Raw genomic sequence first — 27,304 nt, 5'->3', positions numbered from 1 at the left:
ACACATGACCGGCGGTGGCGCGGCGGAGACCGCAAAAATTAAATGAGATTGTTGTCGCGGGGAAAGTTTAATTGGAAACTGTGCCATCCCCGCACGCGAGTCATTTCACCGCGGTTGTCGGTGCATCGAAATCATCTCGAATAAACAGAGCGTCTGTCGGCTACGCGGTACACTTGGGATCGTGGTTTGGCTCGAAAAGTTTGAAACTTCATTAGAATCAGGCGTTGTTCTCACAACGCGGTGGATCCATACCGCCGTGAGAGAAAAGCGAGAGGGTGGAAGCAGAGAGAGGGAGAGAGAGAGAGAGAGACTCGACGTGCAACGACGACGACGACGACGACGACGGTACGCTGAACTCTCCCTCGATTGTTCCGTTGACGTATCTTGAAGTGGAAAAAGGGGACGCACCACACGGGGAATACACGAGGGGCGTGAAATGGCCTCATTTCGCAGCCCGGAGAGCCGCCGCCGATGTAACACATAGGTATATCGCTTCTTCTCGCTCGCGAGTGTTAGATACGCGCGTTCTACGCGAGGCGTATTTACTGCCGGCACAACTTTTGCCAGTGTGACGCTTACCGATGCCAAGAAGAGCCCCCGAAGGCGCGTGATGCAGTCAGCGATCAATTAATCGCGTTGTATTTCTCATTTCGTTCGGATACGTCTCGCAATACTCGTAGCCTATCCTTATTTTGGAAGCTTTGTTCCGATTTTTATCGCGCAGGAATATTTGCATCGAAATTTCATTAAAAGAAATATTTCCGATATTTGCCAATCGTTAATCCAGATGTAGACAAAAATATTATATCGAGCGATACCTATACACATTTTACGGCGAGTCAGAGAAGTATATAATTGACTCAATTAATATTAAATCTATCCGTTTTAGTTTTATGATGAATAGATATATTAGAGCTATATATGTATGTAAGGTATATACGTATATACTCCTCGTGTATAATTAATACACAAATTGTAACGAAAATTCAGATTTAGATATTAATTATTGAATTTTACACCCGTGGCCTCTAGCTCTCCGAGAGAATATTGCTGTAAAATCGTACAAAATCGAGAACCGCGCGAGATTATCTATATTTTGTAGAGTTTACTCAAATCGATACGTGGAACGAGGTGAGTGTTTCAGAAAAATGACTCTCGCGACGGACGTTCTAGAGGTGTGTAGGGCACTACTGCAGAGAAAGCTGAGGACTGGAATAGTACTCCATAAAGCATTCATGCGCGTTCGAGTCCTGGAATAGACAGCGTTCCCCATCAACGGACATTCGAATTCTTTGTTATAACGCGATTTATACGCGCCTCGCCGCGCCGCGCGCCGTTGGCGAGGCGCGTCGCGGTCTCATCTTTTCAACTTCGGCCGCGAATTCAATTTCGGCCATAAGCAATCGCGCTACCTCCCTCGTTAACGCGTCGGGGCCATCGTATCCTGTTTCACGAGAGAAATCGGAAAACTTCTCAGTCGCGTAGAACGCGGCGCGGCAGCGCGCGCCCTGCGAGCGAAATCGCATTCCCTCCAATCTTCCCGATCCGGATATCCCGCAAACAAATCGGATTTCAGCTTCCGAGCTTTTTCGGTGATGGTCGGAATATGAATAAAAGAGAGCGCTCGCGCTTTTACTTTAAGCATCGGTAAATACGTGACGCGTACGTTTTCTCCATATACAAATCCTTTTGCGCGGATCCGTTATTCGTCCGCCCCCTCGCGAGCGTACCCGCGTTTTATGCACCGCGACCGCGATAACGCGCGCAAGAAACGGTTACCCCAGTGATTTCCGGCGTGCCGACACGTGCCACTACGGATCATGGTTTTTCCTCATCTCTCCACGACGGAACTTCACGCGACGTCCATTACGTCCTTTCGCGCGAGTCGAGTGCAAAATGCATCCGCGCTCATTATCGGTCGCTCGCTCGGTGCTGGTCGTCGTCCATTACCGATTCCGCGCTGAGACTCGCCTCCGTATTTTTCCTAAGGTTACGACGCCGCGATTTCGCGGAAAATCCGCGGGTGCAGCGAGAGGGTAGCCGTTCTCTCGCGTGCGTGGGGAGTGTCGGCGGCGGCGGCGGCGGCCCGCGCGAACGGGGGTGGATGGGACGTCGCGAGGGGGTTTGCCAACACACCGTGCAACGAATGGAGATCGATTCTGAGTCTGGGTCAGGCGAGGGCGTTCACCCCCCGGTGCAGCCCGGGAGACACGGAATCCAGGATCGTAGCTAGGCTATTACGGCAGGCGGGGGTACTGGCCGGGGGTCGGGGCCTGGGGGCTGCAAGGGAGGAGGGTGTACCGGCTCGGGACACTCCCTTCTGTTGGGTGCAATGTACGCTCGCTCTCCTCTATGTCCAAAATCGCGGCTCCGGACTGCCGCAGCTCCTGCAGCCCCGCGACGAGTCTCGGCCGCGGTTCCCGCGATGACGCTCTCACGCCGCTACCCCCCCCCCCCCGTTGACTCTTCCGAGTGATTTAACGGGGGCACCTCCTCTCCGAAAAGCGGACCCGGGCCCGATCGAGGCTTCCGCACAGTATATCTTCCGCTTATCTGAGATTACCTCCCGCTGAAATTACCTTTCTTCGGTTTGTCGCGGAGTACAAAATTCAAATTTCGCTTTTGATTTAATGCGATTTGACAACAGATTATAATAGATTTGTAACAATGCTATAATGATACATGACATACTTCTACATGATATATATGTGATACATGATATATATAAGATACGATCTCTATATAATTATCAAATTGGTCAAATTGTAAATATAACTGCATTGTAATCGATATCACTTGATTAGTGTCTTGTTTATTAAATCTATAGTTCCATTGCGTTATACAAAGACACGCTATGGTCCGAGAAATTAATTTTTTGCTTATACGGTCTACTGTAACGACATTTCGCGATGTCGTTTCACTGATCCGAGTCGATATTCTTGCCTCGATCGGAATGTAGCGAGTTAAGTACGCGAATAATCCGTCGAATTTTTGGTCCATTCGAAGGATCGGCGCGGTGCGTAAGCGTATCCTTCGTATCTTCCGCTTTAACCTGGCTGCCAGGAGCGAGTCCCAGGACGAGGTGAACGATCGACAGGGTGGTGGTACGTGACCTTTTGCGCGAAGGATAACGACGGGGACGGGGTGGGGGACGTGGCGGTTTGCACTATGGTAACACGGGGGTGAATGCACGTACTCCAGGAGGCTTATCCTGCAACTTTTCGACGCATGCGTTTCGTATTCCAGAAATTTTCGCAATGCGTGACGTCACTGGTGTCGCGTCGGACTTGCGTGCTCTCTCTCTCTCTCTCTCTCTCTCTCTCTCTCTCTCTCTCTCTCTGATTTTGTAATTGTTTTAATATAGCACAATATTACAGCAATGTAATATTATATTGTTACATAGTTTGTGTATTAGTATATTTAGTATAGTATAATATTAGATAATTATGTTACGTAGACTGACGTAGAGAGTTATGAGAATACATTTGGTTTTTGTATAATACTGTTTACGCATGACTTGAATTGATATGTACCTTATTATTTAATTTCTGCATTTGAGAGGATTTATCCCAAAAAATGGAGATATATAAATAGCGCTCTCTCTCTCTCTCTCTCTCTTTTTCTCTCTCTCTGATTGTTCTCGATAAAAAGCATATTTCGTAGGTTATCGGTGCAATTTTTGATATGCATTAAAATAGAAATTGCGCTCCGCTCATCGTTGTTATGATCGTCGAGCCGTGTGAATTTTGCAGCCGGCTATTATATACGTTAACCATAATAGATTATGAACCGAAATCGTTGAGGTCACGTCGCGGTACAGAAGCGTAATGAATTCTGACTGCATTGACGACTGGCGCTTGTGGATGCATGCGGTTACGCATGCACGCATAAATATACGTGTATTACGCGTAGAATTGCTTCGTTTTTCGTGAAGCGGTTTTCTCGTTAGTGTTACAGAAATATGATGTTTGAAAAACTTAATCTTTCACGATCAAATGACATTTTTCCAATTTCCCATTCATATAGACCTTGGTAAGATGCTGTTTTACTGCCATTAGGTCGATACCGGTGAACGCGAAGAAACAAGAAGAGGTAACAAGGATGACGAGGGGCAGTTTCGTAGTGGAGCCGGTGCGGAGGTCTTCCCTTGGTGCCTATTCGTATGCAACCAGAATAGCACCGGGCGTGTAGGATCGATGCGTGCAATACGTATCGGATTCTTGCCCCGTGTTTTCCCGCTCTTCCTGCATTTTTATACTTCGCATAAGTATCGCAAGAGAAAAATAAAGTTTCGCCGAGAGGAAAATAAAAATCTTCGATAATTTCCTCGACGAGTCGTTTCACCCGAGCAGTTTCCGAGGGAATTTAGCCTGCGAGCGTGTCGAGAAGCGGCCGATAACGCAGTCGGTCGCGGCGATATCAGTACGATATATCCGCGGCGGTAAACTCGGCAGAGTTTACGCGCGGTTTTTATAATCATCGCGATGAAATACACGAGTAGTGATAAAAAACCGCTCTCTGCTCGCTACCGTCGACGAAGTATTTTACTTACCTATTAACGAGCGAGAAAAATAGAATCCTTGGTGCCAAATGGTCGATCGATGAAAACAAAAGAGTAAATTCATGTGTTGCAAAATTGCATGAAAATTTTAACTGATTAATTGTTGACCGCCGATCATGTGTATGAGACGGACACCGACGACACATTTACCGACGATCTAGCATGACTTGAAAAATTCACTGCTCGCTAAAATGTCCTCTCAGCAATATCGCGGTCAGAGAGTTCAGAGTAAGAAATAGTATTTCGAAGTAAGAGATGACAACGCGACAAAATGTTACTGAAGAAGACCAATTTTGGATAATTTGATTTCACTTTAACTGGGTTAACTTCACTTCGATCACCAAATTATTGTTTTATTATCGATAATATTTGTCTACGATAAAAGCTGTGTGAATTGAATAAATATAATTGAATAATATACTGTAGGGTCAAAGTAAGTCCATATTCTCATTATTTATTAGTTTCTTACTGTTTTTAGTTTATATTAATATCGATCTCAAAATCTCAGAAATTTATGACGTTTAAAATTTTTACTATTTTTTCAGGTATTTTAATTTAGAAATATTTTATATTATTATATAAAAGAGAAATTCCTTGCTATATATTAAAAATTTTCGTTAATTTTACATTTATATAATTTATGTTTAAAATATGTAAATTGAAATGTACAGAAGTATTGTATTATAATTATTTGAAAAAAGTGTCTTTATCTCAAAGCAATTATCAAGATTGAAATACAACGTTTTGTTACATTGATTATGTTTGTTTATATTTTATTTTACCATGTTACGATCAACTTTGAGCCCCGTTATAACCGACCCTAGGAATACAATCGTAACAAATTTCATAAAATTTGATTTTTTTTTACTTATAACATGTGGTTAGATTTTAACCATCCTATAATGTGAGCAAAGAATATGTTTTCCTTACAAAAAAGAAAAAGTTGATGTGCAAATAAGCAAATGGAAATCGACTCGAATAAGCAATATGTTACGTTTGTCCCTAGTCTCCTCTATTTTAGATCATTGTAATTATATTGCAGAGAAAAAAATCTAATATTTAAAAAATACACAATATTTTTTCCTATTCCTGTTTTATTTTTCACAGTTTTTGTCGGAGCTGTGTCCAAGATCCAGGGTTAGGTGTTTACGCGTAAAATATAATAATTTACATCTAACATGTATACGACGCAAACTATGCGTTTAACGTGTCGTGTAAACAATAAGTAATTCATATAGATCATCGAACATTTCTATTTCCAGAAATATCGGAAATTTATATTTTTTGTTTGCAATTTTACTTTCAGTTACTATTATTTAGTTTGACACAATTTTTAGCATGCGACGAAAAATTAACAGATCAAATCACGTAAATAATATTCTAAGTATCTTTTTATATGTTGCACACTGCACAGTTGATTAATAAATAAATCATAAATGAAATGTAAAACTATTTTTATTTCTTTTTTTACAACTGTTTGTGAAAATAATATATAATTCAAAAAACTGAATTAATCAATCACTAATTTGTAGATAATAATTTACATTTTACTCATATTGTTTACCACGAGAAAGGCTCGCGTAAACATGAACGTCGTAAACAATAATCTATGTAGATGTAATCTTGATATTTACATAGCTCCGACCAGGGTACAACGCTGGTCGCAGCTGTATAAAAAAAATCCATACATTTTTAATGACGAAACAGTGACTGGGTAAATTAAAACACTTATATATTGCTCACTTACTTTTGATGCAGGCCACATGGTCAAGAGTGATGTCAGTATTCTCTAATTACATCTCCGAGACTCTCATTAATTAAATATACAGTCAGAAAAAATTACCCAGTGTTGATGTTCACTCATCCTCGATCCGCCATGATAACTTTTTATGCCTGTCAAGGCGGGTCGGCGGGTCTCTCCAAATTAAAGAGCGCTGATTTGACGATCGCAGATTACGCGGGGATTGTACTCAACGTACGTAACGTAGGTATGTGAGAAAAGGGTAGAAGAGCTCCTCCCGGTTGATATCGCGTCGCTCAGAAGCTAAAACGTGTGCATGTTTACCTTGCGAGGCGGATTTCTCGCGTTTTCATCGTAGTTCCGATAAACGCGACAATGCACGTTGCCACGTGCCACGTGGTCGTCATGGTCGTCATGGTCGTCATAAGTGATGTTGCCCGGATACCGGATATTGGCCTCCGCTCTCTCGCCGGGTGAATTGATCCGCGCAGTTTCCTAGGTCCAACGCACCCACGAATTGATCCGAGTTTCCAACACCGTGGACATACACACACAATACGTACATACACATACACATTTTCGAGTTTTGAAGGTTTGAAGAGCAATTGGGTCGCATCAGTTCCTGTATCTCACGAAGGTTCGGGGCAGTGTCACGTCACGCTGTGCTGTACAGGGAAGCTATATAAACCCCAAGAAGAAGAAGAAGAAGAGGAAGAGGAAGAAGAAGGTGATATTTGGCTTGTGCGGTATCAGCATTTATTCTGTCGGTGATTGCCGGAAAGAACGGATAAGTCGTCATGTCGGACCCTGACATTATTATACCAACCGTGATAATGAAAGTTGGTGGTTGGCTTGTGCAGGCGACTGTCGTGTTTGTCGTCTTGGCTCTGATATACGAGTATTTGTTCTGGAGAAAAATAAAAGACATCAGGAACAAACATGTTGTCGTGAGTATCGTTCAATGTTAAAAAAAAAAATAAAAAAAAAAAACATTAAAATATATATAACGACGTAAATTACAAGACGACGTGATAAGAGCCGTCCCGATGACCTTTTTTAACTCATTTTGCAATATAAATGTAAATATTGTTTTGTAGGTGACCGGCGGCTCCAGCGGCATTGGGAAATGTATGGCGATTATCGCCGCAAAGAAGGGAGCAAATGTGACGATAATCGCGAGGAATAAGCAGAGTTTGGAGAAAGCCAAAGAGGAAATATTGCAAGCATGCGAGAACAAAGATACACAAAGGGTGGAGTGTCTATCTTTAAATATTGGAATGGATTATTCGACTGTTGAGAAAGCGCTGGCCGATCTAGAGAATGTTATGGGACCAATTTACATGCTTGTAAATTGCGCTGGTCTCGCAATCGCTGGCAAGATAGAAGACACCACCCCAGAGAATCTCGATGAGATGGTACGCACAAATTTTCTAGGTACATATTACTGCATTAAGGCAGTGGTGCCAAGAATGAAAGATTCTAAGGAAGGAGTGATCGTACTTATGTCGTCTCAAGCTGGTCTCCTAGGTATTTGCGTAATAAGTTATTTTGTACCACTGACACATCAATTATGACTTGGTCTTTATATAAAAAGAGAATGCATTGCAGGTATCTTCGGATACACCGCTTACAGTGCTACAAAATTTGCACTCCGTGGCTTGGCGGAGAGCTTGGAGATGGAACTTCGACCACACGGTATCTCTGTTACTCTGTCTTTACCGCCGGACACAGATACACCTGGTTTTGCAGTCGAAGAGTTGTCAAAGCCGATGGAGACAAAAGTCATATCGCAGACGGTGAAACTGGTCCAGCCCGAGGTCGTTGCTGAGAAAACTTTCAAGGACGCGCTGGTAAGTGCACGAAAACTAATAAATTTAAAATTGTTTCTCTTTGACTTCCCGTGTTAAATGCTAACGTGCTTCAGGCAAGACATTTCTTCTCTACCGTTGGTTGGGAAGGTTTCATAATGGTGACATTGTGCGCGGGAATGTCGCAAGTCACCTCCTTGTGCGAGTTGATCGCGCAAGCTTGGCTAATGGGAGTGTTGAGACTCATCGGCGTGCTCTATCGCCTCTTCTTCGAGAGAGCCATCGAAAAATGTAACACACAACGAAATGTAAGATCATCCATCCTAAGTTAAGGCATTCACTTAATATGTAATATTTTGGTGCTTGTATTATCGCAAGACAATTTATTTGCATCTACATGAATCCCATTTTGTTTGTTTTTTTAAGCGAAATCTGTTATTTCATAATAAATGTCAAGTACATTAACCCTCAGTTACCTCACCTGGGTCTGAGAGACCCTGCGCATTGTTAAAACGTGCAGGGTCTTTAAAACGTTCATAAAACCCTTGTATCTTTTTTTAGTCAGTACTGCGTCAACTTGAAAAAAAGCAATTTTTTCGTTTTTTTAGAAAAACACGTCCTTTTTTTTTAAATAACATTTACATTTTTTACCTTGGAATAATCTAACTTGCACAGTCTTGTAGATCTTTAAAAGACGCATCGATTAAAAAAAAAAAAAACTTCAAATTGATGCATTTGTCTTAAAGATACAAGCTAGAGAAAATGACAGGGGTCTCTCAGACCCTGGTGAGGTATAATAATATCGGGGTGTAAAAACGTAAGGTAACTGAGGGTTAATATATAATGATGCATATATGACTGACGTTAGGATATGATGTTAGGATATGTACGTGTATGCAATACAGTGATAAATATATAATAAGTTGTGTGAAATATACAATGATATGTAAATGATATGTAATGATATGATATGCAATGCAATGATACGTAATGCGGTATACAAAGGAGCGAAAGAAATAAAAGACTGTTCTTAACGGTTTGGCTTAGTTTTATTAGGTATTCCGTAAGTTCATAGTATAATGTTTTTTTTTCTTTTATTAAGCTTTTATGGTTCTTACACACATAGAACGGGACTGTTCTTCGTCCCGTTTCTCGCCACAATAAGTTAAAAACGGAAAAACGCTGAAACTGGTATGTAAAGAGTACTCCCGAGACGGTGGACGGGGCTCCTCCGTTCAACGTCGATCGCGTTCCGCGCGTCTGTCCCGCCGCTGGCGAAAGATCCGAGCTCGTGCTCTCGACGCGGACAACGAGTAAATTTCTTTTCACGTTCGTCTAAAGTCCCAGTAAGTAATATACCGCGCAGCCGCGATCGGGCGCCGAAAGGACGTGTCGCGCGTCCAGCTTCCGAAAAACGAGACTAAACTTATGCGTAGAAACGGCGGTCAACGAAGATTTGTCTCCCGAAACTGCGAGTCCGGTAATGATGGGTTTAACATTGATTTATTATCTCGCTTTTTCGCTTGCTTTCTCTCTCTCTCTCTCTCTCTCTCTCTCTCTCTCTCTCTCTCTCTCTCTCTCTCTCTCTCTCTCTCTCTCTCTCTCTCACTCACTCACACCCTCTCGCTCTTTCGCTCGTGCACTTCACGCGCATATATTTTAAACTCTCGCTCCGCTTATCCTCATCCCCACATTCGCTCTAACATCCTTCGCTTTCCTCGGCATCATCTCGTAGATTCGTTAAAAGTTCATTCTCCTCTCGTTTAAAGCGCTCAACGGTGTACAGACGCGAATCCATGAGACGAGGCTTGCCTCGAGGAATATTTCCAGAGTGTTTTGCTGTTCATTTTTCTTTTAACTTACGCTTACTTTTTTTTTCTCTCTCTCTCTCTTTTTTTTTTTTTTTTTTTTTTTAATCGATCGTCCGCTTATCCGCGCGCTCGACAAATTTCGCCTTCCTTCTCTTTTCGGTTTCCCGACTAGTCTTCCCGATAGTCCGCCCTTCACGGCGACGGGCAGCCGTAAATCACCCTTCGTCGAACGTTCGAATCGGCAGACGTGTTAGTGATTAATTAGACCCCTTACTATAGTGTGATCTGTCGCGTGCCGTCAACGAAACGTACCCGTAACGTAGGATCTCGCTTTCAACATTAATAGGACGTTGTCGAACTCACTCAGTAGCTCTCTCGCACATGGACTCGTCGAGGCTCCTGATTTTACCGATGTCGATCGCACGCGCGTTTTCGTGTCCGACAATGCGATGTAAATAAATTACCCGCGGCGGTTTTGCGTATCGCTAAGGGGGATCGAACGTAATAATCTCGTTTACTCGATAATATAATTCGCGATAATTCGTCGAGCCACTCGAGTCGTACGTTCGGGAGCGTCAATGCTCGCGTGCAACAGTCGCGTGATTGCAGGTGCATTTCTCGCGAATGTCATCAGTGATCCGCGCGATTAACGAGGTACCTGCCGTCCCGAGGGCGCCGATCGACGACAAATGGGTTTCTCCGATTCGCCCTTCTAACCCTCCATTTGTTTCCGTTCGCAGTCTCGAACTCGTGCGTGCGTATCATCGAAATAGGAACCCAGACAGCACTGTGTCCAAAATTGGGACATAAGATGTCTATAAAGATATCTTTAAAACGTTTCGATTTCGGACATACGTGCTGTCTGGGAAATTTATTATACATTCGCGACAGGCGGTTCGCCCTCTAATAGGATCCAAAAGCAGTGGAGGGTTAAAATTACAACAGTCCTGTACATCCTCCGCGCGCGATATTTCGTAATCTTCGACGTTTAGTTTCTCGTCTGAAAAGTTTCACGATAACACTTCGTTTGCCGCTCGTCTCGAAAAATTCTTTTCCGGTGACTTGGTCTCAATCTTTCTCTCTCTCTTTCTCGGAGCTGCGTAATCGATTTCCGAGATGTTCTCCCGTCTTCGCAAAGAATTTTTCGGGACCGTTCGATGGCGCGGCAACAGACGGATAGATCACGTCGGAATTGAAATCCCCGCGACTCGATAGAGAGATCTATGTATTTCTGGGTCACCGCGTCTCACTTCGTCTTTCATCTTTCCGGCGACGACGACGACGGCGGCGTCGTGTCGCTCGTATCTCTCACGTATAGCCTACTATCTCGGAAAGAACACATCTAACTTGTGTCATCTACGCGTAAGAGCACATCGACGTACTGTCAGGACGGTCACAAGCATCACTCTCTCGAAGCAGAGAAGTGTTCTTCATTATCTTCAAGTCGTTACCATTGCACGACTCTCGGGAATCGGCTGAGCGCGGATCGGATCGCGATCGCTCGTTATATTAATCAGGGAGGTTTTTTCGAGACTTCTCCCGGACCGCGATTAGTAATCGTATCATTCTCGCGCTCTACTTCGCGAGCTTGCCTAACGAAACGCGAAGCGGTGGCACGCGAGGGGTTGATTTATCCGAACGCGTGGAAGAACGAGGGGGGAGAAGCGCGTACGATCGCGCTAACGACCCGGGAATTTTAATGCTGCGACCGAGAAGCATGCGAGAGGGTTTTTTTCGGGCAAGTTATACTCGCTCCGTTCCCCCGCGACGTGTTTCGACCGAGAAACAAAGAAATTGAATAAGGAGGGTAAGAGTACGCGTCGGCAAACGTCGAACGGAAACGGAAACGCAAGTGTACGCGACACTTAAGGGCTACTGCCGCTACTGGATAGATTTCGGTACAAAAATTTTAATGCTGTTCTACGTTAGAATTAGATCGTAAGACGACGTTTCTCGACTGTGTTTTTTTTTTCGCCGTCCCGCCGTCTCTCTCCTGCTATCTTCTCTTTAAATTACTTTCCCCTTTCTCGCGGTGAAGCAAAAAGGCAACGGGGACGAGGGCGGTGTTCCTTCTTCCACCTCGCGAGGGGGAGGCCCGCGTTAAAGAAGAGAGAAGAAAGAGGGTGGTGAAGCTTAATCGCGACCGCGGCCTCACACAGACCGTTTCCGGCCTTTGTCGCGTCGTTTGCCTTTATAGGAGGCTCCGCGCGAGGCCTCGCAAGGCGCGGGAAGAAGGAAAGGCGGAAACGATATAAAGAAGATAGCTACGTCCCCGATCGACCTTTTTGTCTTTATCTTAAAATGTGTCATTCGACCAACGTCTTGGTTACACGTCAGTCCAACGAACTTCTCGCGGTATATACGCGTGTGTGTGCGCGTGTTGTATGTGTTGTGTACGTCTGTATGTACGTATGCGTGTGTGGCTTATTTTTTCTCTCTCTTTCTCTCTCACTTTTTCGCTCTCATTCTCTTTCGTCCTTCGTTCTCACCGTCTCTTTCTCTCACGCTCTCTCTCGCTCTCTCGCGCAGAACAGGCTCACACGGTTTAAAGCACCAACCGTACCGCTCGCACTCGCGCGGTCGCGCAAAACATGCACGCACACATTCGCCCCGCCTGGCTATTATATCCGACGATATATTTGCATTTATATCCGTTAGTTCGCTTAATCGCTAGGCGTTAATTAGTGTTACATCTAGTCGCGTGTGTGGCCGGCCCGTGCTATCCACGAGCGCGCTCGTCACGGGGAAACGTGCGCGCGCTCTCCGCTTCTTCCCCCCCCCCCCCCCAAAAAAAAACTCGGACGCACCGGCGCGCCGGTACCCTGGCGCGTGTTCTCCGGTCCTTTTCGGTGCCTTCGGTGGTCTTACGCGCCGATCTCCGACGATAAGTTCGCCGCGATCCGGAAGTGACCGCGGCTAAATGCGACGGACGCGTTAAGGATCTCTCCTTCAATTGTATCACGGGCGACGGCCGTGTCCTCCCACTCCCCCCCGCGATAAATGTTCGTCGAAACGGAAATTCGTCAGACGATATTTCGATTTCTGGGAACATCGTATACGTATGCGCGGCGTCTCTCTTATCGTTAAGAAATGTGCCACGTCCTCTTGCCTCCCGATACCGTGCATGATTCCCGAGCCGGTTAGCACGGGCGGCCAGACTCATTTCCAATGCGCGTTTTACGATCCGAAAAATTACACAGTAACGTTATTTAGTTAATTTTTTTTCTTGTTTCTTTAGCGTAACACGTACGGCATATCATTAATTAACGTTACGTTATTTATACGCTATGTTACGTTATTTACAATCACATGAATCGTAGATATTCTAACGAATCGTTCGTCTCCTGCCGCTGTCCTCGTGTTCTATGGTGTATTTTTTTTTTCTCTCTCTCTCTCTCTCTCTCTCTCTGTTTCTCTCTCTTTTCCCTTCTTCCTATTCGTATCTCTCTTCAAGACATTCCTTCAAGAATTCTCTCAACGAGAACGTACGTTCTAGTCGCTTTATATGCGCCTCTCGTTCGTACGAGCTGAAACTTGTTCAATATTCAACACCCATGTGCAACGTATTTGCGCGCGTACACATATACATATATATATTTCTGTTCGTTTGTATATATATATTTATATATATATATATATAATATATAATATTATAAAAAACAGTATTCCCTCCCCATCTCCCTCTAGTATTTGCGAGAAGAAAGCAAATTCGCGGGGGGCGCACGGGTGCCCACCGGAAAGCCGTACGTTCATCCGCTAAATTATACAACCGATCATGCTCAGAGGCGGCACGCCGCGGGCCAAAACCGTCAAAAACATGGAAATATGCGTTATCAAAAAGTATTACGTCGAAAGTACTTTGCCTATGTTGTTACGATGAGACGTTTGACGACTCGTGAGAAAAAGAAATCTATCGAAGGAGGATATCTCTCTCCGAATGAGATTTAGAATACGTGTAAAATTTGGCGTGTGTTACACTAATACGTATATATACGTACGTTTGTAAATTTTATACAAAACAAATGTTTTTTTTCCCTTTAGCGTCGTCCAACGTGAATAAATAGTCCAAATAGAAATAGTTGGTGACATTTCGGACAACTTTTCAAGGAAGGAATGAGAAATTACTTTATCGGCAGTATTGAATTCCTCGAGCAAAACGAATGTACAAATTTTTTCTACATTCCTAAAAGGTTCTTCGATTTTCTATAAAAAACCGCGATAATTTCGAGATCGCGAGACGACGCGTACGGGAGCGGACAGTGGAAGATATAAGTTCGGTCTTTGCGGCCCGCGTCGCGGTGAGTCAGCCTGTGCATGCGCGGACGTATGGATACATTTTGATCGACGTGTGTATACTCAATGCGTTTCAATTACCAAAATTTTTATCGCGGATCGTCTCGAGACACCTGTCGCCAACAAAGCAGCGGTCAAGTATTTATAGAGGCAGTGATAATTTCCACATCGCGATATCCTGTCTCATCTTACTCCCGCAATCGATGAGCTTCCCGGATAAAAATTGTCCGTAAATTTAATGACGTTCTCCGACTATAGTCGTATCAAATTTGCCTTGGCGCTGGGAATATCAGAATATCGTGACTGAGAGTTTGATATGGGCAAAATGTCGCTTGATATGAATTTTTTATCCTCGGATCGAATAATACTATCGCCGTATGTTATTAATAATAATAATAACATTTTTATTTCTCAATAGGGTCGCTTCGATTCTTTCCCCGTCGTTTCTTTCCCCTTCTCGTCACGCTTGCTTCTCGTACGATCTTGGAACAGACACGCTGATTGACGAACTGAAGAGAGATTCTAATTGCTTCTGGCGCGTATCGACAAATCGTCTGAGAGACGATGGCCGAGATCACTCGGTCTCAGGACGATCCTAGATCACGCGGTAGACGTCAAGTATAGACACGCTTTGTTTGTAATCGGTCGCTATCGAATATAATTAATTACATCGCCTTTCGAAAAATTCATCGAACAAGTTTCAATTCTATTCGAGCGGCGCGGACGAAGTTTTTCTGCTTTTTCCCCAGTCTCGTGACGGTTCTTTTTCACTCTTGCTCTTTCTCTTTCCTCTTTCTCCCACCATCGTTTCTCGTCTTTCTATATTTCTCGCCACGTTATCGCTTTCTTGTTCCTGTAACGAGTGCTACGAAACCACTCAACGCTCTCGCGATAGGATCTCGCGATCGCGATCGTTTTTCGGGCGCTTTCTTTTTTGAGATTTCGTAACTTATTACCTCGTCGAGCTAAACAGACGGGAAATGCGTGAAACATTAGTAGGTAAGGTAGGCCTTACTTACTAACATTTATGCAAATGTAAAACATAAATGTGGAACGCGTCTTTAGAAAAGCAAACTTGAAAATATCTGTTACAATAAGAAGTCAACGGTAAGAATAACACGTTATTTTATTTAGATAATAAAGTTTTTAATGGACGTAAGTCAATAAATAGTCCTAATAAATAAAATTGTCAGTTTATCCCGAATTCGCAACTGAAAGTTATCACGTTAAAGACGTTCACGGACTACCCGTTGTTCAAGCTCGACCTAATTTATATTTTCGATAACGTCAAAAATTTCGTAGCTTCTCCAGCACGTATAACTTTCTCGCAGCAATTTAACAAGAATTCATATAATAAAACTAATTCCTAATTTCTAACGGCCGGATCACTGTCTCAATAATCGAGATGAACCTCTAACTCTTACTTCACGCATACGGAGAAAAAACATACTACCTCCGGGATCATTATTCTTCTTCTCCGATCTTTCTTTCTCTCTCTTTTTCTCTCTATCGTATTACCCTCTTCCTAATCCTCTCATCCTCGTCCTTTTTGTCCTTGATCTCTGAAAATCGGTCCGCAACGTCGAGGATCTCTTCTCTCGAGGTAGTCGGGGTCTCGTAGCAGGAGATAATCGATTATACGCGAGTATACCATCCTTGCGGGCTTGCCTGATTATCGTTCCGTCGCAAAGTAAGATGGATTTTTCGAGTAGAGAACCATAAGGATCAAAAGAAGGAGGACGAACAGACGGCTGCCGTGACTCGAGTAGAGTGTCACCACTCCTGCCAGCCACCATAGAGTAGGACAGCCGCCCGGCGCTGAACTGATGCCTCTCTGTATCGCCGCGGGGTGTTCCCCTAGAAAATCATCGGATATATTTGCACGTAATAAAATAGCAAGATTATATACGCTGCAACGAAAAAAAAAAAAACTATAACCTTGTGTTCATTTCGTGTAATTTTCACGATACGAGTTATCAAGTGCTTTTTGTAAAAGTCCGCGTGAAAAAAAGTGCGATCTCGCAAACAGTGAGTCACATGTAAACGAAAGTTTATGCTCGGGGAAATAGAAAAGTTTGAGAAACTTGTTTTTCCCCATTTTAATTTTTCCAAACTTTTTCCGCCAAAGTGATAAAATGTCCCACTCACCGTTTAGCACATGCAGCTGCACGCTCGCGCTATCCAAGTTACTCGGGCTGCAAGTATAGTTACCCGAGTCCTCCCGTCTCGCGTTGTGAATCACGAGGCTGCTCACCGTGTCCTGCTCGATCCTCTTCGTCTGAATGTCAATCTTGCCCAGCTGATAATTTAGAACGCGATCGCCCTCGTGGTACCAGAAGACGTAGAACGGGCCCTCGAGGGACTGCTTTATCACGCATCGTATTGCGACTGTACTTCCGGTCTTCACATACATGTCACGGTCCCCCAGGATCTCGATCTTTGGCACTGTAACACGGTCGGACGTTACGGTATTGTCGCCCGGTTCGTTTGAGAACGGATAATCGGCTTAATGTAAATCGCCTTCCGCGACCCTCACCGACGATGTTGAGCTTGATGATGTGACTCTTCTTCGGGTCGGTCGAGATTTGGCACTCGTACTCGCCTTCGTCGCGCGCCTGGACGTATTTCACCTGCAGCGTCCACGTGTCCGCCTCCCCGAAAATCGCCTGGAACCTCTCGTCCGGAATGAACATCGTTCTATCCACCGAAAGGATATGCGAGTCTCTTCTTCTGATCCAGGAGACCTTCGGATTAATCAAAATGAATTGTTTTTGTTCGCCTTGAACGCCTTAAATTCTTTTCACGCGCGCGAGATCTTTTTGTAGTCTCTTATAGACGGTCGTCGGTTTTGCATTTTATTAATTTGCATAGAGATTCGTTGCTCACTTCCTCTCTATTCTTATCATGAAACGGACAACGTTTTTAACGAATTTTTTTTCTCAATATATCCGAGAGACTCATTCCTCGCCATTCACCGTTCATTTTAGTCGCATTAGCTTGATGTCGAAATCACCGGGATTACCGCGGGCCCATTATTCGCAACTAAATGGACATCGAAAGGGACGAAATTGGGGTGCGTAAAAAAGAAGATTTCGTCGAGTATAAGAAACATGAGCGAGATATACAGCGACCAAAAAAAAAACCAGAAAAAAATATAAGAAAGGGTACATTCGGTTCGTCCCGATTCCGAACGATCAATCTTCCCGTTCCCCTCGCCGCGCAGTTAATTTATCGTTCATCGACCGGACGGCTCGCGCGCGCCCAACGGAAATCTAGATGGTGCCGCGAACCACGGTCGCGCGGGTCGTCCGTGCTGCGTCGAAAGAAGGCGAGGTACGAATACATTTAATTCGCCGGCCGATAAGGATCGAGGCGGCGACCGCGGGCCCCTCAAGTAAGTACGCGCCGGGATTATACGCGCGGGTCGCGTGTTATCGGATACTTAGTCCTCGACCGCGTGCCAACGGCGACAGGCGTATACCCCGTATGCAGCCGAGGGTACGACGAGAGTATACGCTTGCGTACATACATGTCGGTGAAGTTCCTTAACGAGAGACACACGCGTGCCGACGCCGCGGTAATTTTATTAAGTACACGCCGGACGACGACCGACGTTCCGCGAAACCGCCCCCTTCTCTCGCTGCGCACCGGTTTCAGATTATACCGATTTCACGAACGGGGTAAAACGCGAAATCATTAGCGGGCGTTTTATTAGCGGGGTAAATTGATTCGATGAAAAGGGAACGCCGATCGTTGGCGAACGAGTTAACAGCTCGTGACACGTGGGTGGGTTATCTGTCGCGGACAGCTATCCGACACGGAGGAAATAGGATGGATTTCGCGATAAATGGTTGAAATATATTAGATACGACGTTTTATTGTCCGTCGACCTTTGATAGAAGTACTTAATCGCGGGTTGTCCAAGGTCGGCGTATTTTTTGTGACGTTAGCGAAAAGAATGATTGACAACGGAAATAACTGCCCACTTATTCGCTTTGACGTGCCGATTGTAATCCGATAATTTTTTGTACCGTTGTTTACCGTTAATAATTAAATAGAGACAATCGAACGTTTGCGTGTAAATAAGTTTAGCTTGGTCACACGTGGACAACGGAATAGTATTCGGGAGAGATTCGGGAACAACGAGGCATTAAGTCTCACCGGACTCACGCTCGGCTTATGACAATTTCTCCTTGTTTTTTTAGCGTTATATCAAATAGAGTCCCATTGTCGTAACACTGTCAGGCAAAAGTTTAGCCATTACGCGTTATCCGACAAATAAGCTTGTTAATAAATCAAGCTGTCGATACACGTAACGCGTAAAGGCATGCATGCTTCTATCAAAGATGCGGGAGACGATATGACAAGGACAAATTAGGTCTCAAATCGACGTGCGATGACAGTTATATATATTGATATATGTATGAAATTACGATACCCTTACGTAAGACTCGAGGATGAATGCTAATAGAAAACATGAAGGGTATAAAAATTGCTGTGAGCGTTTCTCGTACTGTAAGAGATTAATTTTTTTTGCTTACATTCGCTCGTTCTCCGAGAGGAAAACTTCTTTCTCTTCTTGACGCTCACAGTCCTTTTTATACCGGAGAGTTCAGTTGCATGGATAGATAACTTACTGATTTGTTACCAAGCTGCCGCACTTTGCACGGTAGGTAAGCATGAGTGCCCAACTGCGCCGTGATATTCGTTGGAGTGTTCGAGTCGAAGTAAGGCCCCGTGTAAATCCCGTCGAATCTCTTCACCAGCGAATGAGATCTCGTACTTACCCCTGAAAGAACGTGCGTTCAGAAAAGTGTCTCGCGTGTATACCTTGCTGTATAGCGGTGCAGGTTCCGTGCGATCCCGTGATCGGAGACGAGGGGAGAAAACGGCGCAATGCGGAGAGTACGGAGACAGGGGATGCATATTTTTTCGCTACATCGCGAATGCGTGAAATGCGCGAATTAACGCCGCGGCGATGAGTTCTTAAGACGTCCGTGTAACACGCCTATAGCGGGCGCCGCATCGCCGCCGGCACGTTATGCGGCGAATTAACATGGAGGTAGCGACGTTAGCCGTCGCAATGGAATAATAAGGCGAGCCAGGGCGACCTCGAGAAGGGACTATTTCACATTCGTATTCCGTATCCGCCCGGTCGCGCGCGCGACGCTATTCGGAATAAATCCTATCGCGGAGGAGACCCCGGTGAGGAGCTGTGCCCGGGGGAAATGGATACTAATCCCGGGGATTCCGATCCGGGAAATCTAAAGGCAGATCAGCATTCAACGGGAAAGAGGGAGAAAGATAGAGAGCAACGTGGGCGTTATTCTAACGACCTTGACGATATCACATCATCCGATCTCGTTTTCGATCGGTAGCGCACGAAATCCCCCACGGTTGCTCGTCCGGATTTGCGCGGCCGTTGCAGTGACCATAATTTGAGAAATGGTCGTCGGACCGCACACCGGGGCTAAGTGTGAAAAATGAAATCCTCAATTAGGACGAGGGAATATTTTATGTGTAGAGGAGTTAGGCTGACGCGGCAAGCATTTAAGATGCTAAATTAATAAATTGCTTCTATAAAGGTCCGCGATGTCTTCTCCGCTACAACTCATTGTTAGAGTATATTTTCTAGCAGTTACCTTATCTCGCTTTCGTCTTTTACTTCGATCTGTTAATTAAATGTGGCTGATTACTTTACTAATTAGCGGAGTTGTGTTAATAGCTGACGCTGTTAGTTCCTCGAGAGCGCCCGAGTTACGTAAGAAGTGAGCATATGTCGTCGTGCTATCAAGATTTCCCGAAACTTTGACAAACGACAAAGCTGGCGATAATTACGCTTAATTAAGATCAACAGCACGATAATCGCGCGCGGCGATAAGGAATAAATATGAAATCGCTTGTACACGACGTACTTAAGCTTCGCTCCACACGGCTCAGCTTATCGCGCATCGATTGTTCTACTTATGCGCAAGAAAATCACAGCCGCTGCAACGGTAATAATTATTGTTTCAGTCAACCTAAGTGCGGGGTAATGAATCATAAATTAATCTCGACGGTTAATCGATGAGCTAAAGTAAACAATGGTGGTGAGAATTTTCATCGATCTCCCTTCCGTTGGATTTCGAGCGAAAATAAAAACTTCCATTTACTTTACGAGCGAAAATCAAACGAGAGATTGCTAATCAAGTTCTAAAATTAAATCTTTTCGTCAGGTTTATCGTTTTGGGGAGGGGGGAAGAGGGTTTATCGCAATGATCCGTGTAATGCCAAAGAGCGATTGGTGATTTTGATCATCATTCGCGGCTGGCCGCGATAAAATCGCCTTCCTCTATCCCAGATTCGAAATCACATCGTCCCAGAAACGTCGTAACTCCGTGATTCCCCGCAGCCGACAAATCCATCCGGCCGACACACGTTTCCGCGCGAACCCAGAAGAGCTAGATTGGCAATCAGCGCGCGCGGCTACGAGTGGTGTATCGTCAAATGTGCCGGAGATACACGCGAATTCGTGTCTGGGGGCTGCGCTACCGGTCCTCCACCCGCACAGTCGATCCTCTTGATCTTGAGGGACGGTAAAATCTGCGCAGCTGATGCGCGCACGCGCCCCTGTCGGTCGCCGCGAGGTTGTGCGCGGGTTGTGCCCCTCGCCATCGAGTCGGGATCATTTGCCTACCGCGAGAAAAGGGGGCACTAATAGGCCGCTCGGTAGATGCCATGCCTACGCCGCCCCAAACCTATTTTTCATGTCGACGTGCGGCGAGTTGCGCAAAGGTCGCGCGCGATCGTGTTCCGCAGGGGTGCGTAATACAGTCGCATTTATCTCGAGATTAAATCAGGGCAAAGGAGCGCTCGGGCGCAAAGGGGAGAATGACGCCGTTTTATCGCGGCGCGATGTATGCACGTCAACGTGAAGCATGTAATTTCACAATGTAACGCACCAAGGCAGGCTCATTGATGAATAACCGTAAGAGTTTATGTTTATCGCGCGGGGACGTCGGGCACAAATACGACGACGAGCGGGGGACGAGTGGCAGCTGCATTATTCATGCCGACGTTTTGTAAGTCGGTTTGCGCCGTCCCCGTAGCTCCCGAGAGGTACGCGGAAATCACGTTCGTCCCGGAGATTTCGATAAAAGCTGGCTACAAAAGCTGGCCGACGACGCGATATTCTCACGTTGTGTATTATTTAAAGGGAGCGTTGAAGAGGAAATAGACCGTTCGCCATTCCGAGGGCATAAATCGTTACAAGCGGGACGAAACGGAATCGCTTCGATCATCGTTTCCACCGAAGCACTCTGAATAAGAAGAATGTTGGAGTAAAAAAGAAATATGGGAGAGAGCGGCGTCTTCGAAGAGAGATTCTTCTGCCAAGGTATGAAAACTATTATAAAAATCCGAGGAAGTATTGCTTTATAAATCTATTCCGCTTCACGCAGCAATAAGTTACGATAAAGTGTCTCCCCGCTAACGTAATCGAGCGTGATGGGACGTGATCGCGGGCGCGGCGGAGGGAATAGGAAGAAGTAAATTTCTCGGAAACAGAAGGCGGATCTAAAATCGTATATTTCCCGAGAGACAATGCCGCCCGATGTGCTCGGAGGAGATTCGGAGCTGCTGCGTCCGGCAGGGCTGCTGTTTCCTTTCCCATTTTGTCAGAACAACACGTACGCATGCCCGTGCAGTTTTACGACGTCATCGTGTGCTAAACTGCCACATAAATCCCAGTTTTTCAGCATCTGAAGGATTATTTCCCGCCCCGGCGTGATATGATTTTATAATAATCCTCACACGACGGGCTTACGTCGAAATAGACTCACTCGCTCTGATTTTTTTTTCCCTACGACAAGATCCATTTAAAGTCATGAAAAGACATGAAATATTTACAATAATCTTGTTCTGTCCACGCTTAATTTATCGCGCAGTAAAATATCGATAAAGTGTTTTTAAAAATTGACTGGAACACGTCAGCTTATTGTCTTTAAGAGACTTTTTCTTTTTAAGAGGCGCAATTTCCTGAACGCTTCCACGCACGGCGACGTCTGCGAGCCCGTTGAAGTCGCGCCACGTTCCGCAAATTCATTTTATGCGCTCAGAAATCTCCATAAGCGTCACGAGACGAGCGTGATTTCGCGTAAGGAGTCGCGCGTAACGTCTCGAGACTCTCGAGTCAGTAGTTACGCCCCGAGTTGCGCCAGCCGCTTTGATATAGTCGCGTCGAACTTCTCCGTTTCCGGGGAGGAACGAACGGATCGGGCCGCGGTTAATCACCGCGGCGAAGTATAATCAGTGGTTAGATTGTGCAGCAGCTCCCCCCCCTCCACGTCTCACGCGTGTCTGCGAGTACTATACGGATCGAAAGTGCATAATGTATTGGCGAGAGTGATGTCGGGATAAACCCGCCATTACCGGGGTCTGAAACTGCGAACTTCTCGCAGTGGCTCTCGTAGTCGAGAGAGAGAGCAGTTAGCGTATACTTTCCAAGTGATTTACCGCTAGCGGGAGAGAAACTACGCGCGCGGAGGAGGCGAGCGAAACTACACCGATCTTTAGGCAAGATCCCAGGTTAAGTGATTATTCGACGAACGGCCGCGCCAACCGATTGCATCGACCGACAGTCGCAGTCGGCGGTGCTTTCCGCGCGGCTACGAACGCGAAAACGAGTTCGATCGGTGATAATCCGATTTTATCGGCGCTTCGGATTTTCCGCTCGCGCATCGCTGCCTCCGGAATTGATCACGCCACGCCGAAGAGACGGGCTCGCGAGCGGGATCGTTCTTTATGCGACCCGAAACGCGTCAGATATTTCTTTACGAGTTGATCGCGTCACCGCGGTTAATCGCTGATACGCTTAGCGGAATCGTATATTCGAGTCGTCTATTCAATCGAGAAACGGGAAATCGCTTTCAGAAGGTAATCCTACGGTCGGCCTCTCGTTTCTTTCCATCTCGGGACGAAAGCTCTCGTGCTCCGCTGGAAAAAAGAGCTTATCTCTTCATGGTTCATAATAGACTGAATTCTACAATCAGAAGCGAGTTACATTCGACGAGAAACGGTTTCTTTTTTCTTGGAATTGATGTTTCTTGCGAGCTATTCAAGAAAGTTTTTCCCTTCCGAAAGATTGAATCAAACTCATGTTTAAAGAAGAGATGCAAAAATCGCCCAGTTTCTCCCGACGAGATGTCTCGACGGTAGTCAGGCTATCTCGCAAATAGCACGTACTCGTAGAATGCATGACTGCACCCTCCGGAACGACGCCGTGACGCTCCTGTTTCACGAGCGGGCTTTAAAGCACGACCGCATCGCGGTGATGCAGCCGCGCGAGATGAAATCGATAGACACGTCCCTGAACGACGCCACGGCGGAGGAAAGGGGGACGCGTTCGTCTCCCTTCTCGTCTTCGTCCCGTGATGACGGAATCATCGAGACGACACGCTGCCGATCCCGCAGGGACGCAGGGCGGTGAAGAGGGGCGGACAAAGAGGACGTCGAGAGCGAGGATGTGAAGGCGAGAAAGAGAGGCAGAAAGGGGGACAGAGAAAAAGAGAGAGAGAGAGAGAGAGGGAGAGAGAAAGAGAGAGAGTGAGACAGAGAGAGACAGAGAGAGACAGAGCGAGAGGGAGGCACAATGCTGCGGCGCGACAAACAAGGGTGGCGCTAGATACGGTCCTGGACCGGGACCGGAGGTTGCGTCCCCCCCTCGGCCGTCTCCGTCCTTTCTAGTCCTTATCTATTCTCGCGTATCCTCGATCCTCCTCCTCCCGTACGATCTCTACACTCGGTATCCGCCGGTATTCGCGACAGCGGGAGAAACGCGCACGAGTGCGCGGTACGTACGTTCGTAAGTGCATGCGGGGCGCGAGGGAGACGTATGCAACGTACTGCTACACCCCAAAATCTGATCGATCCATCCGCGGTACGAGTCCGACGGAGCCCCGCCTCCCCCGCACAACCCGTGCGATGATGTCGACGACGGCTCGATCACCATCCGCCTGTCTATGTGTGTCGCGTGAATGGACAGCCGCTATTTACAGCGTCTTTCTTTCGAAGCCCCCCCCCTGATCTGACATCTCGACGCCGCCATCTGTTTCACGGATCCGCGCCGGAAGCTTACCGGTAATGCCTAGTAGGATCCAGCACACGAGGCACAGGACGTAGTAGTTGACGTAGGAGGACCTCCTCATGGTGATCACGACGACAACAACAACGGCGACGACGACGACGACGGCGTAACTGTCCCCGACGACGGGTCCGCTGACATCTCATGGAACACCACGATGCACCTCTTTCTCTCTCGGCGCTCCTCCACTTTAATAATCCTCCGTCGTCGTCCCGTTCATCCTCCAGCAGCAGCCGGTGCTACCAGGACTCGCGCATACTCCCGCGTTACCCGTCGATGCAACCCTCTCGTTGCAACCCCCCCGTTGCGCTCTTATGCATCCACCGATTTTTTCCTCGCTCTCTCTTTTCTTTTCTCTCTCCTAACACTGTGACATCACATTATCTCGCAGTCGGAGTACTTGCGATCGCAAGCGGCGGAACGAGGCCGAGTTACGGTCTTAATTTGTGGGCGGTCTCGCGCGCGGAGAGTTGACCGTACACCTCCGCGTGCACTCGACCCCGATTGGAAAAGAGGTACCGATTAAATTCTTCTTTATTGCTCCCGAAGAAGACGCCAAGTGTCGCGCGCACCAAGGTCACGAAGCGGTCTGCCTGCGTTCAATCGGGCCAACCCTCCTCCCCCACCTCCCTTTATTTTCAACCCCCGCGGTTGTGCCTCCTCGTTTGTACGGTTATACTCGGTGTGTGGATCGGTCGGTCGTACTGTGAAACACACGACCGGGTTTCCCGCACTCGGCTCGTCCGCGGTTCGTCGTCCCGGGCGAAGCTCTGAAACCGCCGGGCCTCCGGTGGCACTGCCCGCGCCCGCCCGGGGATTCCGCGCAGGCGTGCTCTCTCTCCTCTACTCCGGCGGCGATCAGTCAGCCTCCTCCTTCCTCGAGGCCTTCTGCCTTTTCCGTCGCGCGCGCCTTCCGTCCCCGCGCTACGGCTTTGCGCGCTCCGCTCCGCTTCGCTTCGCGTCGCGCAGCTCTGTCGTTCCGAATTTTTCTTCCCGCATTCCTCGTCTCCTTTCGCATTTCTCGTCCGACCTCTATATATATATATATATATATATATATATATATCTCTCTCTATCGCTCTCTCTTTCTCTCTCTTTCTCTCTCCTACTGTCGCTTCTGCGTGTCCTATGCGGCGACAAGACTCCGCAATTGCTACTCGTCCCGCAAGCACGGACAAATTTCACGCTTCTTACACGACATCGTCATTTCCCATGCCTCCCCGCCGGGGGTTGAATGGCACGCGACCTCGGACTCGCGTCCCGTCTCCTGCCAGCCGTCTAAAGAAACTTTGAACCGGTCGCGTTTTATATTCGTGACCGCGTGTCAGGCGGCGCATCCGAGCGTTTCCCAACCCGTCACGATCATCACGCGCTCGTTAATAATCGTTAAAGATCTTCGATGCCACGTAATTGCCTTCGTCGCCTTAATTTCCATGCTTTATATTTTCTCCCTTCTGAATTTTCCTTAATATACTTCGGACAATTTCAAATATTATTTTACTCTCTCCTGTAACGCGCAGATTTCAATCGCGGCACGACTTCGCCTAATAAATTCTTCGAGTCCCTTTCGGATTCTCGGTTTCCTTAATTTCTCGCGAGCGTATATATGTATATAACATTTAACCCTTAGCCGCGCTCGAGTCTCCTTCTCACGTTTATATGCGACTGAAAAGTCTCTCAGGTTGAAACAGCTTTCCCGCAAAGCACGAAAGAGTAATGAGAAAGGGATCTCTTTACTGAACGGGATACAAATTATGTTTGCGCATTCTCGAGGATATAATTGCATTTGCAGAAAATTAAATTTTTCAAAAGCATTCTGTACTTATAATTGGATATGTAAGTTAAATAATACGTTGAACAATGTTTCACGAGTATCGTAACTCAGGTATACCTATGCAATATGCAACGTTGAAATTGAGGTAGACCGCCTGGAACGTAATGGCGGAAATGTATTTGGTGCCCCTCTCTCGTCCCACTATGGGTATCCAGCACGCTTCATCGTGGACAAATGTTAAGCCGCTTACGCGGTATGAATCTTATCCCCGGAGACTGATGTGGCGCAGTGGGCTCGGTTATTTAATAGGGAAAAAGAAAAAATGCCGCCGTCGCTTTTGTTCGTGCTCTCCTTCAACACAACGGACCGTTCCGTTATCAGTACCGTTCTCTCGCTCTTCGAGACGTTTAAGACAATACGACGTGTCCCTGATCTTGTTCTACTTTAATTCAACTGACAAAGTTTAATAGTACTGAAAACTACCCACTGCTATTTTATTCTTTATGTCGCGATTGGCATTACATAGGTATATTCATGTTGCAACCGATATTTCTTTATACATTTCGCTTACGTTATCGACAAACGATTGTTCTCGTTATAACAGACAGATAAATAAATAAATAAATAAATACTCGGTTCGCCAGACTCTGCGGATTTTTATTTCGATTCGCGTCCATCGTTTACGACAAAGAGGTTTTCCGCCCGCGACGTTATCTATAGACGAATATCGCTACCAACTTTCATGGCTCGCTGAAATTAACCGCCGTCGTCTTCGGAAGTAAGTTTTCGTATCACGCCGAGTTTACGGGACACCGACGTAATTTGCATGAACGACGTGTATTTGGTAAATTATATAACTTTTCTCCCCGATGATCGACTGATCTCATTCGTGTCCTCGTCCTTACTTCGGGACTTTCTTATCTCCTCGTCTACGCTACTCCTTTACTTGCGTACATTTAGAAAATTAACGTTATTTCATTTTTCTGTCTTCACCTGGGACAGACGTTGTTTTATCACAAGAGATAAATATACAAGAATTATCTCATCGACGTAGGCAAAACAAAATTATTTATGTCAATATAGAAAGAAAGGTATAATCTTTCTATTGTCATTAAAGCAGCAAAAGCCGCAGTACGTGAAATAAATGATAGTAGCTTTTTTCGTCGAGGTCAAAATCCCGCCGCCGCGGGATTACG

The 27,304-nt window shown here is 46.1% G+C and overlaps 2 protein-coding genes across 2 annotated transcripts; one reads left to right on the top strand and one right to left on the bottom strand.

Annotated features, from left to right (window-relative positions):
* Positions 1 to 6,710: 6,710 nt before the first annotated feature.
* Positions 6,711 to 9,149, top strand: Kdsr (3-ketodihydrosphingosine reductase). The gene is made up of 4 exons (XM_077414428.1): positions 6,711 to 7,249; positions 7,400 to 7,829; positions 7,911 to 8,152; positions 8,227 to 9,149. The coding sequence occupies exons 1-4, from the start codon at positions 7,100 to 7,102 to the stop codon at positions 8,440 to 8,442; spliced, it is 1,038 nt and encodes a 345-aa protein (XP_077270554.1). The 5' UTR covers positions 6,711 to 7,099; the 3' UTR covers positions 8,443 to 9,149.
* Positions 9,150 to 9,636: 487 nt separating this feature from the next.
* LOC143901833 (neurotrimin) lies at positions 9,637 to 25,123 on the bottom strand. Its single transcript, XM_077414429.1, has 5 exons — positions 24,329 to 25,123; positions 18,852 to 19,003; positions 16,751 to 16,958; positions 16,363 to 16,659; positions 9,637 to 16,071 (listed from the first exon to the last, which is right to left on the bottom strand). Exons 1-5 carry the CDS (start codon positions 24,396 to 24,398, stop codon positions 15,887 to 15,889), a joined length of 912 nt encoding a protein of 303 aa, XP_077270555.1. The 5' UTR covers positions 24,399 to 25,123; the 3' UTR covers positions 9,637 to 15,886.
* Between the last annotated feature and the right edge of the window lie 2,181 nt (positions 25,124 to 27,304).

Source organism: Temnothorax americanus, unplaced genomic scaffold (assembly GCF_048541705.1).
Source record: "Temnothorax americanus isolate GAGA-0224 unplaced genomic scaffold, ASM4854170v1 Scaffold36, whole genome shotgun sequence".
Lineage (NCBI taxonomy): Eukaryota > Metazoa > Arthropoda > Insecta > Hymenoptera > Formicidae > Temnothorax > Temnothorax americanus.
This window is presented reverse-complemented; position numbering and strand designations above follow the sequence as displayed.

What these genes read in the sequence shown, in the direction of transcription:
- Kdsr (XM_077414428.1), top strand. Translation starts at nt 7,100, where the DNA reads ATGTCGGACCCTGACATTATTATACCAACCGTGATAATGAAAGTTGGT. An exon ending in TCAGGAACAAACATGTTGTC is followed by an intron (nt 7,250 to 7,399) that starts GTGAGTATCGTT and finishes ATTGTTTTGTAG; the next exon opens with GTGACCGGCGGCTCCAGCGG. An exon ending in AAACTTTCAAGGACGCGCTG is followed by an intron (nt 8,153 to 8,226) that starts GTAAGTGCACGA and finishes AACGTGCTTCAG; the next exon opens with GCAAGACATTTCTTCTCTAC.
- LOC143901833 (XM_077414429.1), bottom strand. Translation starts at nt 24,398, where the DNA reads ATGAGGAGGTCCTCCTACGTCAACTACTACGTCCTGTGCCTCGTGTGC. An exon ending in GGCAGCTTGGTAACAAATCA is followed by an intron (nt 16,959 to 18,851) that starts GTAAGTTATCTA and finishes ATTAATCCGAAG; the next exon opens with GTCTCCTGGATCAGAAGAAG. An exon ending in CATCAAGCTCAACATCGTCG is followed by an intron (nt 16,660 to 16,750) that starts GTGAGGGTCGCG and finishes ACCGTGTTACAG; the next exon opens with TGCCAAAGATCGAGATCCTG.